The following is an 18,015-nucleotide window of genomic DNA, read 5'->3' as shown; positions in this document are numbered from 1 at the left end:
CTGGGTTCACACCATTCTCCTGCCTCAGCCTCCAGAGTAGCTGGGACTACAGGCGCCCGCCACCACACCCGGCTAATTTTTTGTATTTTTAGTAGAGACGAGGTTTCACCGTGTTAGCCAGGATGGTCTCCATCTCCTGACTTTGAGATCCACCTGCCTTGACCTCCCAAAGTGCTGGGATTACAGGTGCGAGCCACTGCGCCCAGCCGAAAAATAGTTCTATAATATTTTAAAAGAAGTAAAAGCAACTATGCAAAGAAATCCCTGATTGTATGGTCCTAATAAAAGCTACTTTGCTTGCCTTTTTCCCCCTTGAGGTTCTTCCATAGTAGTTAATACTGAAATAGACTTTTTAAGTGATGCTGGGAAGTATACCTTATTTTAACATTAAAACAAAACAAAACAAAACCTTGAAGGTTAGGAAACCTTCAGGGTTGCCTAAGAACAGTTGTTGGAAGTGATCTCATATTCATAATAAGACAATAGACTACTCCCTCTTGAATACATTAATAGTTAAAGGTACATTCTCTGCATTGTATAGAACTGTGATGAATACAAAGGAGTATAGTGCTCAATGTGAGCACCAGTGACACATTTGTGTCATATAACATTTCTGTGCTTAGTGAACTTTAGAATGCCAAGTAACTGCTCATTCACCACTGACTTTAAGTAATTCAAGACTACTTGCAAATTTTAGGGTATATTGATCCCCTCTTAGCCCCCTGCCATCCTTCTGCTCAAATAGCTTTGCTATTTTTCTTTTCTTTTTTGTTTTTTTTCAGAGTGGGTCTCCTTTGTTGCCCAGGCTGGAGTGCACTGGTACGATCTCAGCTCACTGCAACCTCGGCCTCCTGGGTTCAAGCGATTCTCCTTCCTCAGCCACCTGAATAGCTGGGACTACAGACATGCACCACCACCCCTGGCTAATTTTTGTATTTTCAGTAGAGACAGGGTTTTGCCATGTTAGCCAGGCTGGTCTCAAACTCTTGACCTCAAGTGATCCGTTCGGCTTGGCCTCCCAAAGTGCTGGGATTACAAGCGTGAGCCACCGTGCTTATTTTTCCTTTCTTTTTTTCTTTTCTTTTTTTTTTGGAGACAGAGTTTTCCTCTGTCACCCAGGCTGCAGTGCAGTGGTGCGATCTCGGCTCACTGCAGCCTCCGCATCCCGGGTTTAAGCGATTCTCCTGCTTCAGCCTCCTGAATAGCTGGGATTACAGGTGTGCACCACCATGCCCAGCTAATTTTTGTATTTTCAGTAGAGATGGGGTTTCGCTGTGTTGGCCAGGGTGGTCTTGAACTCCTGGCCTCGTGATCTGCCCGCCTTGGCCTCCAAAGTGCTGGGATTACAGGTGTGAGCCACCGTGCCTGACCAGCTTTGCAGTTTTTCAAGCTTTACAACTTTTCTGTTTAAGGTTTATGAACAGAGGAACCTGGATTTGTGAGAAGCTTAGTGATTAAATCTGAAAAACATAGCGCCTAGAACTTCCAGACCCACTTGACTTTCTCCACTTTCTAGAGAAGAAGAATAAATAGATCCTTGCAGAATCTGCTTCCAGAAACAAGGTGGAATGGAAGGGAGGTTTTTTGTTTCTGCCACAACATGACAGAGTGGAATTACTGAAGGTTTTGATGCCAAGTGGGTCTAGGTTTGAGCCTGGATAGTTAGTTCACTTACTAACTTTGTGACTAGCAGGTTACTTTGCTTTCCCAAGCCTCAGTTTCCCCTTCTGTAATAGCAGAGTTAGTGATACTTCTGTCCAGTGGCTTGTTGGAAGGGATGAGTATGAAAAATGACTGGTGGAGCCTGCATAGTGTAAGAACTCAACCACTGTTAGTTCCTTTCTCATCTTTTAGGTTTTACGCCTTTAGAGTGTGTTTTTTAACAAAAGGCAGGTGGTGTTGAAAACAGGAGATTTTCTGGCAGTTTGACTTGGTATTTAGATGGCCTGTTTTCCTCTCTGCTAGTTCACACTTCTAAGCATTAGGTTTTAGAGATAGCCCCACCTCCTGACCCCAAAAGACCCAATTGACTCAAGTCCAATTTTCTATGCATTGAAGTTTTGGTCGTGTTTTGTTCTTGTATCAGAAGATATTTTATTTGTTTTCCCCATGTAATAAGGTGTAATGACAGCCCAGGTGTCCCTTGCTTTAAATGTAAGCAGTAGCTATGCAGGACATTTTCACATTGATTGGATAGGACATGCTGTCCTTTGAAGCAAGTGTTAGGCAGTAGTGCTGCAGTGCTCATGCACACTGTTGAATTAATCACTGCAGAGTTCTTGGCTCTGATCAACCTGTGCAGGTAAAATAAAACTGCCTTTAAGAGACACCAGCAACTGTAGGAGAAATGACGACTACAAAACAGAGAAGAATAAGAGAGATAGGTTTAAGAGTGGCTTTGGCAGAATTTGATTGTTTTAACTGATGACTTCTTTGGTGCTTCTTAAGTATATAGATCTTAGTTTCCTCTTTCTTTCTTTCTTTTTTTTTTTTTTTTTGAGACGGAGTCTCGCACTGTCGCCCAGGCTGGATGCAGTGGCGCGATCTCTGCTCACTGCAAGCTCTGCCTCTGGGTTCACACCATTCTCCTGCCTCAGTCTCCTGAGTAGCTGGGACTACAGGCACCTGCCACCACGCCTGCTAATTTTTTGTATTTTTAGTAGAGTTGGGGTTTCATCGCTTTAGCCAGGATGGTCTTGATCTTCTGACCTCATAATCCATCCGCCTCTGCCTCCCAAAGTGCTGGGATTACAGGCGTGAGCCACTGCACCGGCCTTAGTTTCCTCTTTCAATCCAGAAAGTCAGAAATAAAACTCAGGTCTTAGGTCTTATGGGTCTAAGTACAGACTTAACGTTCTTAACTTAAATCCTAGTTATGCTGTTTTTGGCTTAGAGCTCTTTTGTTTGGTAACTCCTTATGTCTTAAAGTCACTTACAGTAATAACGGTCCTTTTGTGAAATTGAAAATGTGTCCTTAAGATGCTGTTGATATGCAAAATGTGAAACCCAGCAGGCACAGCACACTGATGCAGTGAGGATTGTGCCTTACAATGTGGTAGAGATCAGTGCCCTCAAGTTTTTGAGCCAGATACTAGTCTTTCATTTGAATCTCAGCTCTCCCGCTTACTTGTTCTGTGACTTTGCAAATTGCTTTACTGTTTTACACAAGTACTTTCCTCATGTGTAAAAAAAGAGTGTGCTAATAACTTTGTAAGATTAAATGAGTAATACATATAGAGTGTTTAATACATAGTTGACAGTATAAGTATACTTATATATAAACAATATATAAACTTACATATAAATGAGTAATACATATAGAGTGTTTAATACATAGTTGGCAGTATAAGGAACTGAATAAGTATTAACTCTATCAGTAGTATCTCTCAGTCTTTACTCTTTGATAAGTAAAATTTGATAAGCTGTTGTCTCTTTGAAAGTAAGTGAAATATGGGATGGAGTCTCTTGCACTTCTTTGGGGGGAAAGATATGAACTAAAGCTGTTATAATTGCTGTTTGTCATGTTCTTCAGGTTGGTAACAAGGAAGATGCTGAGAAGGAAGTAGCTATTTCTACCTTCTCATCCAGTAACCAGGTATCCTGCCCGCTATGTAACCAAAGCTTTCCACCCACAAAGATAGAGCGACATGCTATGTACTGCAATGGTCTGATGGGAGAAGATACAGGTAAAGACCCACCGGGACAGCCAAACTCTTACTTTTTTGTGTAGTGGTTTTATAATCCTATACAGTACAATGCCGGGAAAAAACAGATAGCTATTCTTCAAAGTTAGAGTTGTTACTGGTTTTGGGTTTTTTCTATCTAGTTATTTTTCTAGTACTTTTATGTTCATCATTACTTTTAGCAGGTATTTTGTCTTGTTACACATACCTCAGGAGAAGGGGAAGGGAAAAGTTTTTCATTTTTAAGTTTTTGTTTGTTTGTTTGTTTGTTCTTTTTTTGTTTGTTTTTTTGAGACAGAGTCTCTCTCTGTCACCCAGGCTGGATTGCAGTGGCACGATCTTGGCTTTCTGCAACCTCCACCTCCCAGGGTAAATGATTCTCTTGCCTTAGTCTCCCAAGTAGCTGGGACTACAGGCTTGCGCCACCATGCCTGGCTAATTTTTTTTGTACTTTTTTTTCCAGTAGAGGCGGGATTTCGCCATGTTGGCCAGGCTGCTGTCGAACTCGTGACCTCAAGTGATCCTCCTGCCTTGGCCTCCCAAAGTGCTGGGATTACAGGTGTGAGCCACTGCACCTGGCCCATCTTTTAACATATTAACTTACTATTTTACATAGGTAGGCTAAAAATCAGTGCAGTGCAATGGACGTTGCACTTCAACTTATGTATTCAAATATTGAGATTCCTGTGGAACTTGAACTAAGTTCTAGAGTTGCTCATTTTTCATTCAAAATAAATCCCTTGTAGGTTTTTTTCCTCTTTTTATAGTGTATTTTAATAGAAATTCTACCTAGAGACAGCAGCTGAAAAATACCACTAATTTACATTCATGTCCTACATATCTCTGCTGAATTATGCAGGAGCTGTTGGTTTAATCTCTTTAAGAGTGTACCAAAGGCCAGGTGCGGTGGTTCATGCTTGTAATCCCCAACACTTTGGGAGACTGAGGCGGGTGGGTCACCTGAGGTCAGAAGTTCGAGACTGGCCTGGCCAACGTGGTGAAACCCTGTCTCTACTAAAAATACAAAAAATTAGCCAGGCGTGGTGGAGGGCTCCTGTGATCCCAGCTACTGAGAAGGCTGAGGCAGGAGAATTGTTTGAACCCAGGAGGCAGAGGTTGCAATGAGCCGAGATCGTGCCATTGCACTCCAGCCTGGGCAACAAGAGTGATACTTCGTCTCAAAAAAAAAAAAAAAAGATCTGTACCAAAATCCCTAGTTTTCAGACAGCATATAAGACATTGATCAAGAAAATTTTGTTAATCATAGCCCTTGAAATACCACCTCTGATTTGGCCTTTCTGTTTATGATTTTAAAGTCTAAATATAGTCACATCAGCACAGCTCTCTGTGATCTAACATGCTGAATGTAAACCTAGGTAACTGGAAGTGTTGTAGTGTTCTTCTCAATGCTACTTGATTCCTGTAACTTAGATGTATTTAAATGTGACATTGTATAATTGTGAAGTGTTTTTTAAATTAAGGTTGCCAGAGAGGCAAGGCACGTGTTATTTACTTTTCTTGAAATAATATACTTTGTAGTTACTAAATAAGGAAGTACATAAACACTTAATTTGCTGATTTTTCTGATTATAAAGTAGTACATGTTCCTTGTAATAACAATGGCTTACATTTATTGAATACTTAAAATTAGGCACTATTTACATAAATGGGACCATGCTATATATAGCTCTCTCTATATATTATTCTGCAACTTGTCATTTTTATGTAGCAGTAAATTTAGCTCTTTCCATGTGCAGATAAATTTTTGACATAGTTGAGATTTGACTGTATATAAAATTTTATATTCTGCTTTTTCTATTTATAGCATAAATATTTCATCATGTCACAGTTATTTATAAAAATTTTTTAATGCCTACATAATATTTGGTAACCTGGATTGCTTTCATTTACTTAATTATACATATTTGAAATGCTTCAAGTTACTGTGTTATAATCACACGGTACTGAGCCTCTTAGCCTAAAATTGTCACTGTATTTTGGGATTATTTCCCAAGGATATGTTCCCATATAGGGTGGTAGTAAGAAAAGATAGGCCCTGGAAGGCCAGTCAGTTTGAGCTTGAGTCCCACCTCTGTTACTGACTTACTAATGTGTGACCCTGTGCTAATTTCCAAGCTTCCATTTATGCATCTGTGAAATAATAATAGTAATTACCTTGTTCAGATTTTGTGAGGTTAAATGAGATACTTTAAGGAGAGTACTTAACACAGTACCTAGCGCATAGTAAGCACGTAAGAACTATTAGCTGTTGTTAATATTCCCACTAGTGAAATTACTATGTCAGAGATTTTTTTTAAGGGTCTCTATGCATAGCATTGTAGTCCCTAAAAACAGTGAAAGTTGAGGACCTGAATCTGGCCATCAACCGCTTTTAGTGGGACAGCACTGAAGGATTGGAATCTAGATGCAGTTTTAATTTGACAAAGCTCTTTAGTCTGATTTTTTTTTTTTTTTTTTGCTGAGTATTCCAGTGACTAAAAGAATTCTGGGACTGAGCATTTCAAAGGAAAGAGACTATCTTGTCTGTCTTACTAAGCACTTACACAGCTGGTATTGGGTATCTGAGTCAATGACTTATTCAACACAACATCAAGGTCCAGAAATAAATGAGTCTGAGAAACTGAATGCCCCGTTGAGCTCTAGGAATAGATGATCTCCTTCAGGTCAGAATGATCAGGTAAAGAGTAGTATAGGATAGCTTCTACTAACATCTCCCATACTGAATTCCACTAGTTGGTGCTAAAATAGGAAGCTTTGGCATTCATAACTGTCAGATATCTTTTAATTACAAGATAATTGCTGTTAAGCCTGTTCTTCCTTACTGGAGTGTGGTGAGAGAACTCAAACTCACATCCCCAAATCCTTGTGGTTGAAATTGATTCAGGCTTGTTCCTGAATTTTCTCAAACTAATTTTCAGACTTATGCTACTAGAACCAGGCCATTTAGGTGGGCAAAGTAGACTGAGTCTTATCATCATCATCATCCATTCAGGGAGGACATTTCAGGTTCTCCTTGTTCTGTTGGGTCCAGGATCAGGGACCTTGTCTAATGCTGTTCAATTGGATTTACACTCTGGGTATTGCAGACTTTCAGACATGATAGATGTAAATATGATTTTTGATACAATAGAAAGTCCCTAATTCTTGGCATCATGTGTCTTTATAGCTTTGATGCGAATACCCCAGATCTCCATGTGAAGATGTCTGCTATATCCTGAATGACAGGCACACTTTCTTTTTCGTAGGGAAATTTGTTATAAAACTAGTTTAGAAGACAAATCTAGAATATAGTCATGTGTTGCTCAGTGATAGGGATGTGTTCTGAGAAATGTGTCATTAAGTGATTTTGTTGTGCAAATATCATAGAGTGAGTGTACTTACACAAACCTTGATGGTGTAGTCTACTACACACCTAGGCTATAAGATATAGCCTGTTATCTTGGGCTACAAACCTGTACAGTGTGTTACTGTACTGAACACTAGTCACTTGTAACGCAATGGTATTTGTGTATCTAAACACATCTAAACACAGAAAAGGTATAGTAAAAATATGGTATTATAATTTTGTGGCACCACCATCATATAGATGGTCCGCAGTGTTGGCTGAAATGTCATTTTGTGGCACATGACTGTACTACATCCTTCTTTTCAATGCCGATGTGTCTACCTAGAGCCAAAAGTTTGATTCTTTTTTATCACCTATTCATATTTACCTTTAATTCATCCAGATATTTGGAGCTGTTTTTTTTTTTTTGAGACAGGGTCTCACTCTGTCACCCAGGCTGGATTACAGTGGTGAGATTATGGCTCACTACAACCTCTGCCTTCTGGGCTCCAGCAATTCTCCAACCTCAGCTTCATGAGTAGCTGGGACTCTGGGCACACACCATCCCACCTTGGCTAGATTTTTATATCTTCTTTTGTAGAGACGAAGGTCTCACCATGTTGCCCAGGCTGGTCTTGAACTCCTGGGCTCAAACAGACATCTCGCCTTGGCCTCCTAAAGTGCTGGGATTACAGACGTGAGCCATCCTTGCCTGGCATGGCTTTTTTTTTTAAATGGTGCTAGGCCTTATGAAGCTTACTAAAGAAGTTTTAAGATTTCTGCCTTCAAGGAGCTTGCATTATCAATGGTGAAATAAGCATTTCCCCAGTAAATTAATTACAAGATGACACAAGTGAGTAATTGTGTACCCAAGTAAATGTCCCTGACAATGGGAGAGAGGAGAGCTGCAGTGAATAAGGATGAGTTCCCAGAAAGAGTGGGCTTAGCCTTGGCTTTGCAGGCTGGTTAGGTCTGGATAAACCCACAGCAAGGTAGAGGGCCCTTGCCCTCCTGTGGGTTTAGATAAGAAGTAAGGTAAATGGCCAGTAAACAATAGCTTCGTGTTAATCTTCATAAGAGAGTTCTCTGTTGATTTTTCAGGCCCTATGAGAGGGAGTAGGGTGACCTCACTGGAACCATTCCACTCTCTGCATGTTCCTCTACTTTCCTGGGAACACAGCTTGGGGGTGTAGGTGGGTTGGGGAAGTAGAGGAATTATGCAGAGCACCTGCTAGTGTACTTGGTGTACAATAGGTACTCAGTACGTTTGATCTCTTTTCTTGGTTACCCCACCAGCTTGTCTGCCCCATCTTCCTTGCCAGAGACAGAAGTTAGTGATTGTGCTGGTTCTTCTTAGCTTTATATGACTGGATACAGAGGCCAGGCTCCCAACCTAGTTTTTAAATCTTTTGTAAAAGGAAGCTTTTTTTTTTCTTTTTACTGTGGAAGGAAAGGAGTGATTTCCACCCCCTTTTTTTTTTGAGACAGGGTCTTACTCTGTGGCTCAGGCTGGAGTACAGTGGTGGAATCATGGCTCACTGCAGCCTCGACCTCCCAGGCTCAGGTGATCCTTCTGCCTCAACCTCCCAAGTATTTGGGACCACAGGTGCATGCCACCACACCTGGCTAATTTTTTAGTTTTTGTAGAGATGGAGTCTTTTTATGCTGCTTAGGCTGATCTTGAACTCCTAGGCTCAATTGATTCTCCTGCTTTGGCCTCCCAAAGTGCTGGGATTATAGGCCTAAGCCACCATGCCTGGCAAGTTACTTTTCTTGAAGACACGGAAGCCAGGCTGGGAGACCATTAGCCCAATGCCTAAGGGGTGGAATAAGAGAGGACTTAACCCTCCAGTATTAAATATCTAGCTTTTCACTCCTTTCTGTCTTCCCCTGAAGGGGATCCTAGATGTGCTTGGTTTGACTGTGTAAAAGAAATAGCAATTAGAATCATTTACATAAAGTGTCTACTATTTATGCTTACTTACCGTGCAGCACAATAACAATTATGCATATCATTAAATATATGTCTGACTAATTTGGCTGTAAGTTTTGATTTTTTTTTTTTTTTTTTTTGAGACGGAGTCTCACTCTGTGGCCCAGGCTGGAGTGCAGTGGCCGGATCTCAGCTCACTGCAAACTCTGCCTCCCAGGTTCACGCCATTCTCCTGCCTCAGCATCCCGAGTAGCTGGGACTACAGGCGCCCGCCACCTCATCTGGCTAGTTTTTTTGTATTTTTTAGTAGAGACGGGGTTTCACTGTGTTAGCCAGGATGGTCTCGATCTCCTGACCTTGTAATCCGCCCGTCTCGGCCTCCCAAAGTGCTGGGATTACAGGCTTGAGCCACCGCGCCCGGCAAGTTTTGATTATAATACTACACGCTGGTTAAGTTGGCTCAGTCTACTCAGTTTTTTGCTCAATGACGTTGTTTATTCAGAACTATGAAAAATTAGAGAGGATGCTTTTTTTTTTTTTGAGATGGAGTCTCGCTCTGTCGCCCAGGCTGGAGTGCAGTGGCACGATCTCGGCTTCTGCAAGCTCTGCCTTCCAGGTTCGCTCCATTCTTCTGCCTCAGCCTCCCAAGTAGCTGGGACTACACGCGCCTGCTACCATGCTCGGCTAATTTTTATATTTTTAGTAGAGACGAGGTTTCATGGTGTTAGCCAGAATGGTCTCGATCTGCTGACCTCATGATCCACCCACCTCGGCCTCCCACAGTGCTGGGATTCCAGGCATGAACCACCTCGCCGGGCCAAGGGAGTGCTCTTTAAAGGTACTGTTTGAGGGGAGAAGATTGCCTGAGTTGATCTAGACTAGAACAAATGCACATTGCCTTTGCATTTACTTTCTGGAAAATATATCTAAGGCCAATTGTGTTAAACACCTAGGGAGAATAAAATCCCCCATTTACTCATTCAATACATATTTATTATATACTTACTATATAACAGATACAGTGAGCAGAATATACAATTAACAGAATATAAGTCCCTGTTCTCATGGAGCTTATATTCTACTAGTGGGAGGCAGACAAGAAAACAATAAATATAAAATATTTCAAGTGGTGATAAGTACTTTAGAGAAAAAAGTAAAGCAGAGGGAGAGGGGAATAGGCCATACTGAGGTCAGAAGGTAGCAATATAAAATAGGTGATCAGGGAAGGTCTCCTTGAGAAGATGGCATTTGAACAGGGACCTAGAGTAAGTGAGGGAATAAACTAAGAAGATTGTGAGGTGGGGAGAGTGCTACAGGTAGAAGGAACAATAAATGCAAAAACCGTGAGATGTGAACAGGTTGAGTGTGGCTGGATTAGAGTAAGTGAGGGAGAGATAAACAGTGAAACCAGAGAGGTAATGGGGGAGGAGTGCAGATGGACAGATCACAGGGTTCTTAGGCCATAATAAGGACTTTGGCTTTTCCTTGAGCAAGGGAGGAACCACTGGAGGGACTTGAGCAAAGAAGTAATCAATATTTAAGCAAAGGATCACTCCACTCTGTCTGCTACTATGTGGACAGTAGATTATTGGGTTGTGGGACAAGGGTGGAAGCTGGGAAAATAGAGTCAACATTTTGTTTTTGGCACTTTGATAAAGTAGAAGAAATGCAGGTTTTGGAACTAGGCAGCTCAGCTGTAATATTTCCTAATTGACTAATATTTGACAAGTTATCTCTTTCAGGACAGGTTCCTCTTTTGTAAAGTTAGTATCAGGATTGCCATGAGAATCACAGACACTCAGTAAAGTACCAGGCGTTGTGACTAGCATGTAATAGGTATGCAGTAAACGGTGGCTGCTATTATTATTGACTGTGCTTTCCTGTCTGTGTAGTCTTTCTGAGGTCTGTGTTTCTGTATGATGATGAGACATAAAGGATAAGCCACTAGTTGAGTAGAGCTAAGGGAAAGAAGAAAGGCAAGGCATAAGAGTCAAAGGGGTAAGAATAAGTTAGGGAGAAATAGATTATAGGAGAGTTAGGAAAGCTGAAGGCATTAACTATATACACTTTGAGTCCAGATGGATGTGGCTTAGAGTTAGGATACTACTAGGAGTGGACTTTCTCTTCAGGGATATCGCCTGGAAAAATAATGGTGGATGGATGAGTAGGTAGGAGGAGGTAGGAATTATTATTATAGATATGCCTGAGAGTTAACAGAGAAGGACCAAGGCCTAAAATAGGCTTGACTTGGGTGACTAAGTGAAAATGTGTAAGACCTCAGTATCTCTAAGTAAATATCTTTTTTTTTTTTTTTTTGAGACAGAGTCTTGCTCTGTCGCCTGGGCTGGAGTGCAGTGACCAGATCTCAGCTCACTGCAAGCTCTGCCTCCCGGGTTTACGCCATTCTCCTGCCTCAGCCTCCCGAGTAGCTGGGACTACAGGCGCCCGCCACCTTGCCCGGCTAGTTTTTTGTATTTTTTAGTAGAGACGGGGTTTCACCGTGTTAGCCAGGATGGTCTCGATCTCCTGACCTCGTGATCCGCCCGTCTCGGCCTCCCAAAGTGCTGGGATTACAGGCTTGAGCCACCGCGCCCGGCCTAAAACTTACTTCTTAAATTAAACAAAGTTGGGACTTTTTCTGTTCTGTATATCCCTATCTAAATGTAATTGGTACCCTGTCCAGTCTTCTCACTTATATTAATGTGGCCTTTGTGGTATCCAGGATAATTAAGTATATTGCTATATTGCTACTGGTACTTAGCTACTGAGGTATTGACAATTGTGAAATAGCATAGGTTTTGTAGAAGTAATATGGATTTTGGGGACAGACTGACCTGTGGGGATATATACAAATCAAATATGGGCCCCGATCTCACTGACATTTCAGTTCAATTAGGTAGATAAGACATGCACATGCATAACTGTAATGCAAGGTCAGAACTACTAAGGGACATACAAATAAAAATATTGTGGTGTTTCAGAGGAAATACAGTTAGAGATTGAGAGGGAAGGGTATTAATGTAAGAGAACAGCAGGCTAAAATCACAAATAGAAAAATGTGAAGAGAGTGTATAGGAAAGAACAAGCACTTCAGTGTGGTTATAGTGTGGGCATTATGAAAGGAACAGTAGGCAGTTGGAGAATGACAAATGTAACTTGAATCTTGGGGGTTAACATTTACATTAATTATGTGGGTTAACATTATGGAACAGCATTTTTTTTCAACTCTAAGAAAATTATTGGTGTGTGTTACTAAAATAATTATTTGTGTGTTTACTCCTATTGTAGTATATAGGACTCTTTTGGATGCAGGTGTTGGAAATATGATTTTAGTGGTTGGAAATATGATTTCAGTAACCATAAACAAAAAAAAAAGTTAATTTGTATAATAATTGGCAAGTCTGTTTAGGGGTTAAGCTGAGCTGGATCTGGGAGCTCAGATAATGTCTCTCCATCTTTGAATCCAGTGGTCTCCATTCAACAGATGGCCTCTTCTTAAGGGACAAGCAAATGGCTGCCAGTAGCCATAGCTTTTAATGGAAAGAAATAATTTTTTTCCCCCCTCAGACCATAGGTTAGTCTAGAGGAAGACTCTGATAGGCCTTTCTTGATTGAAGTGTCCACTTATGGTGTAGTCACTGTAACCAAGTAGATGGGTATGTATTATTTACAAGTCAGAACAAGTAAAGGAAAAGTCTTTCACTAACTATGAGAAATTCTGTTAGTATCTGTTAGAAAATTCTGTCGGTCACAATGACAGAAAACATCCTTAACAGTGAGTTTAACACATGGGATTTCTTTCTCCTCACATCACAAGTCCAGAGTGAGGCAGTGGCTCATTGATGTAATTGAGGATCAGGCTTTGCCTTTGGCACTACAATCATAAACTTGTGGCTTGATTCACCGTTTCAGGATACTCATTGCATCTCTAGGCTTCGAATGTATGTTTGAGGCAGGAAGATGGAGAAGAAGGTAAAGGGGCATGACTGCTGATTCTGACTCCTTTGATCTAACACTCATTCCTGCATTCTCATGGAATTTGAGCTTATTCTAAATTATGGTTGAATTAAGGCAGTTCTAAATTTAGTGTTTGTTCATACCTCTTAAGTGTTTATATATCTTGTGTATAAAATTATTTTATCTCTAAAGTCATTGATTAATTGCTTTTTGTAGTGGTTCAGCTTAAGACTTTTTCATATCCTGCTGTTAGTGAAATATTGTGCTGGATGCTGAGGGTGAGGAGGAGCGGCCCAAAAGACCCAAAAGATGGTAAGGGATATAATACAGAGCTGAATCGGATCTCAAATTTGTACTCAGAGAGTTTACAGTCCAGCAAGGGAAACAGACTTGGGTATGACTATGTGTAATACAACTCAGTCAAAGTGCTAAAATGTAAGCGCTAACCACCCACAAAGGAAGGTATTAAATTTGATTGGTGGAATAAGGGAGGGCTTCTTACTTAATTGTTCCCCTAATATTGGGCATGGCTTTTTTCTTAACCTTTTTTTTTTTTTTTTCTGTTAAAGATAAGCATTTAGGGCCAGTCATGGTAGCTCACACTTGTAATCCAAGCACATTGGGATGCCGAGGTGGGAGGATCAGTTAAAGCCAGGAGTTCAAGACCAGCCTGAGCAACATAGGGAGACACTATCTCTACCAAAAATAAAAAATCAGCTTTGTGTGGTGGTACATGCCTGTAGTCCCAGCTACTTGGTAGACTGAGGTGGGAAGATCATTTGAGCCCAGGAATTGGAGGCTGCAGTGAGCTGTGATTGCACCAGTCCACTCTAGCCTGAGTGACTGAGCAAGACCCTGTCTCAAAAAAGAAAAAAGAAAAAAAAAATCTAAACTAGCAATGAGCCTTGTAATGTAGTACTTTAATCTGGATTACTAAAAGTGGAATTACTAGCTTATATTTATAAAGTTACCAGCAGTTTATGAGAGCATTCCTTTTGCCTCCAAATACTGAGGGATATTCTTTAAAAAAAAATATGGCGTAGTAATAGATAGTAACCAATGACATTTCATTGTACTTTGTTTCTTCGATTAGTAGTGAAGTTGACATTTTTTGTTTTTTAAAAAGTCAATTTATATTTCTTTGAAGAATTATTCTCTGAAGTTTGCCTCTGTGTCTATTGGGATCTCAGTATTGTTCTTATCAGTTTATACAAGTTCTTTATAAATGATTTACTTTTTGCCTCAGAGGTGCTTTCCAGGGTTTGTTTGACTCACCCATCAGTTCTTACAAAGTTTCCAGATTTATGCAGACTGGGCCAGCAACCCCCTTCTTGCGTGAACACTGCCAAAGCTTTTATTTCTTGAAGTAGAAGCAGTGCTGATCCTGCAGAAAGATCTAATCGGTGTGAACAGAAGTGGCACTGATGTAGGGAAAAGGGTATTCAAATCCATGTAGAATTAAGAGTATGGGTGGGTGGGCAGCAAGTAGAAAGGAAAAAGAATTCATTGACTCCATGCTGTTCCATTCCTGTTAAAAAAATAAAAAAAAAGAAAAGAATTCATTGCTATTGCTGACTGGATGAAGAAGCTAGAGATAGAAGAAAGAGGAGGTGGGGCCTGGTCACCGGGGGTCAGCAGGGGCTGGATGCCCAAAGTGTTACGTTTAAAGGAACTGGGATGTACTCCAGAGCAACTGGGAATTTAAAAACATACCTCTTCCACTAAATAGAAAAGTAATAGAAATGAAACCAACAAGTGAAATACATACATTTTTCTATTTTCTTTCTGGTAGGTTGCAAGAACAAGCACTTTCCCTCCCAGTACTGGGATTCTGCAGATGTCTGTCTGTCTATCTATCTATATCTGTCTCCTGTTTTTATATTTGTTCCCCCCAGTATTACATCATAAGCATCATCTAACATGCTGTTCGAAATTATTTATATTCATGACATTGCGTATAGTTTTTAAATTTCACAAATAATACAAAATGTACTTAATTCTTTTTCCTTGTTGTGGGAATATTTTTTGACAGGGGAAACCAAAGTGACAGGAGCAGCTTATAAAACAAAACACAAAGACATTTAAGAAAGGATGTTTTGGGGCTGGGTGCGGTGGCTCACGCCTGTAATGCCAGCACTTTGGGAGGCCAAGGTGGGCAGATCACAAGGTCAGGAGATCGAGACCATCCTGGCTAATATGGTGAAACCTCGTCTCTACTAAAAATACAAAAAATTAGCTGGGCGTGGTGGTGGGCTCCTGTAAGTCCCAGCTGCTCAGAAGCCTGAGGCAGGAGAATGGCGTGAACCTGGGAGGCGGAGCTTGCAGTGAGCCGAGATCAGGCCACTGCACTCCAGCCTGGGCGACAGAACAAGACTCCGTCTCAAAAAAAAAAAAAAGAAAGGATGTTTTAGAACAGAGCCTGGGCACTAGGTCTTATCTGCTATAAAGTAGATTCTTCTTTAATCGGTTTCACCCTAGAACTGTTCAGTGTTTTCTGGAGAGGACATTATCTTATTCGAATGCCCACAGTACTGACATATATATACTCTTAGCTACTGGATGAACTCATAGACCAGTATTTCCACCCCAGACTTATGTTACACTGCATGCATGTTACTCCTCTTGGATTAATAACGTAGGAGCTCCTTCCTGCAACCCCTGTGGTCTCAGTTGTCTACTTTTTTTTTTTTTTGAGATAGATTCTCACTCTGTCGCCCAGGCTGGAGTGCAGTGGCACGATCTCGGCTCACTGCAACCTCTGCCTCCTCAGTTTAAGCAGTTCTCTCCCTCAGCATCCCGAAGCTGGGATTACAGGCACGTGCCACCATACCTGTATTTTTAGTAGAGGTGGGGTTTCGCCATCTTGGCCAGGCTGGTCTTGAACTCCTGACCTCGTGATCCACCTGCCTCAGCCTACTGAAGTGCTGGGATTACAGGCGTGAGCCACCGCACCCGGTCTTCAGTTGTCTTCTAACAACTTTGTTCAGCTTTGCTGTGGAACATTTCCTCATGTCAGCTCCACTAGGTTGCATTAATAAAGTTACTGTATGATGTGACATATGAAATGGCAGCCTGACTGCAGTGTAGGTCTGCATGAATTCTCAGTGCTTTTACTCTTCCCATCTTGTTCCTCTCTTAACATTGACTTTGCCTTCACTTCAGTTATCCCATTCATTGTACCTTCATGCTAAGGAGCCCCCTGCCTCAGGATTTCTCTTAGCAGTTTTCTTCTGCCAGATGTTCTTATTCCTTCCTTGAAAAATAAAATAGTTCTTTTTAGCACCTGAGTTAATACCCAAAGCATTATGTGTTAAAGGAATATTAACAGCAAAAACCATTTTAGAGAAGTTCTTCACTTCATGATCTAGTCACACTTTTAAATCAGGCATCTAGAGCATTTTGAGAAAGATAAAAGTTCAAGGAATTAATATTAGATCAGTGATCTCCATTAGAACTATCTTACAGCCACAGTCAGGACTATGATTATGTATTAATATAAGTTTTTATTATCTCCATTTTACTGATGATGAAACTGAAAGAGCTTTAGTACTTGCATTGTCAGGCAGTAAGCAGCAGAGCCAGGGCCCAGAGCTAGCATTCTTCATTACTGTGTTCTTTCTGCCTTCCATGTGTAGAGCTGGGACACACAGGGGAGTGTTCGAGAAGACCATGGAAATGTCAGTCAGTTTCAGGAAAGCAGAATGCTGTATAGTCTTTTACTTCTGAGTGCAAACATGAATTCTCATCTCATCAGAACTGACCTTGTCAGCTTTTCAATTACCTAGAATAAATGGTTTGATGGATTAGACTGTTTCCTGGTGAACAGAGTCCATGTGACGTAGTCACCTCTGTAAACCCTTGAGTGCAAAGTCAAAAAAAGATCAGATGAACGGTACTTCTTTCTGGTGATAGCTGTGGAGATTGACCATGCACAGACTGATCTCTTACTAAGGAGTTTTCTAACGGCCTTATATAAAGGAAATACTTGATAACAAGATACTATTTTCTGTTAAGTAAAAGGATTTAATTTGCCAAATCTTTATAAGCCATGCTTAATGTTAAGCAACATTAGCTACCATTTATGAACACCTGCTGTATACCAGTAACAGTGCTTTTTGTATATTGTTTGAATCCTCATAACAGTCTTTTGAAACAGGAATTATTTCACTTATAAAAGAGGAAACTGAACTTGACGGGGAAATAATTTCCCCAAGATCACATACCTAGAAAATGGCAGGAGCTGGGATACACCAAGTTAAACTCAAAAGCTAGTACTCTGTGCTCTATAGAATCTTCCATGAATATTCAGATTTTTTTGAAAAAGTAAGTTTCAGAATACTAAATCCAATATGGTGGTCAGTATATTGTTTAAGAATTTGTGGTAAAACTGTGTTTGTATAACAAGAAAGTAAAGTAATATAATTTTGAGAATAAAGGCCACCTCTGGGGTGGGGGATGGGGTGGAAGCAGAGAAATGAAATCCGAAAGAAGCATACAGTTGGCTAATCAGTTTGGGCAATATTCTAGTTCTTAAGTTGGGTAATAGGTTCACATATATATTCTTTTGTACATATTACATTATAAAACCTTTTAAAGAATTGTTTCTGTTATGCACCACTGTCATCCATTACGTTTTCAGAAGAACCTTGGTAAACATTTGCTAGTGAAGTTCAGATAAATTCAGAGTCTTTTCTCCATATGAAACTTATTTACTATTATCTTTATTTAGGCTCTGATGACAATATCCAGTGTGATGTGACTGCCATTGATGATTCTTTAGAAGGAGGGCTCTTGGGGTTTTTTCCTAGATCCTTATCTTTGTTACCTGATTTTCATACCAGTTTCTTCAAAAGACAGTGGCTAGTTTATCTTTGGTATTTGTCTTGCAAAAGGACTTTGTGTGTGTGTGTGTTTTACTTTTAATTACCAAAAATTTCAAACTTAAAAATTGAGAGGATAGTAGTACCCTGAACCGCCATGTTCTACCTAGTCATTCATCAACTTGTGGCCACTGTTGTTTCGTATGTATTCTATCCATAACCCCCATCCTGGATTATTTCAGATTATATCCCAGATATCTTTTTTTTTTTTTTTTT

At 40.5% G+C, this 18,015-nt stretch overlaps 1 protein-coding gene across 4 annotated transcripts in view; it reads left to right on the top strand.

Moving 5' to 3' along the window:
• The window catches only part of UIMC1 (ubiquitin interaction motif containing 1), a 128,047-nt gene that overhangs the window by 84,460 nt on the left and 25,572 nt on the right, over positions 1-18,015 (top strand). For all 4 annotated transcript variants that reach the window (XM_011946857.1, XM_011946854.1, XM_011946856.1 and 1 more), the window contains one exon: positions 3,533-3,686. In XM_011946857.1, the coding sequence (XP_011802247.1) occupies positions 3,533-3,686 (154 nt within the window). The remainder of the gene's footprint in view (positions 1-3,532; positions 3,687-18,015) is intronic.

This window comes from Colobus angolensis, unplaced genomic scaffold (assembly GCF_000951035.1).
Source record: "Colobus angolensis palliatus isolate OR3802 unplaced genomic scaffold, Cang.pa_1.0 Scaffold254, whole genome shotgun sequence".
Lineage (NCBI taxonomy): Eukaryota > Metazoa > Chordata > Mammalia > Primates > Cercopithecidae > Colobus > Colobus angolensis.
The sequence above is the reverse complement of the archived record's forward strand: the minus strand, read 5'-3'. Positions and strand labels throughout refer to the sequence as shown.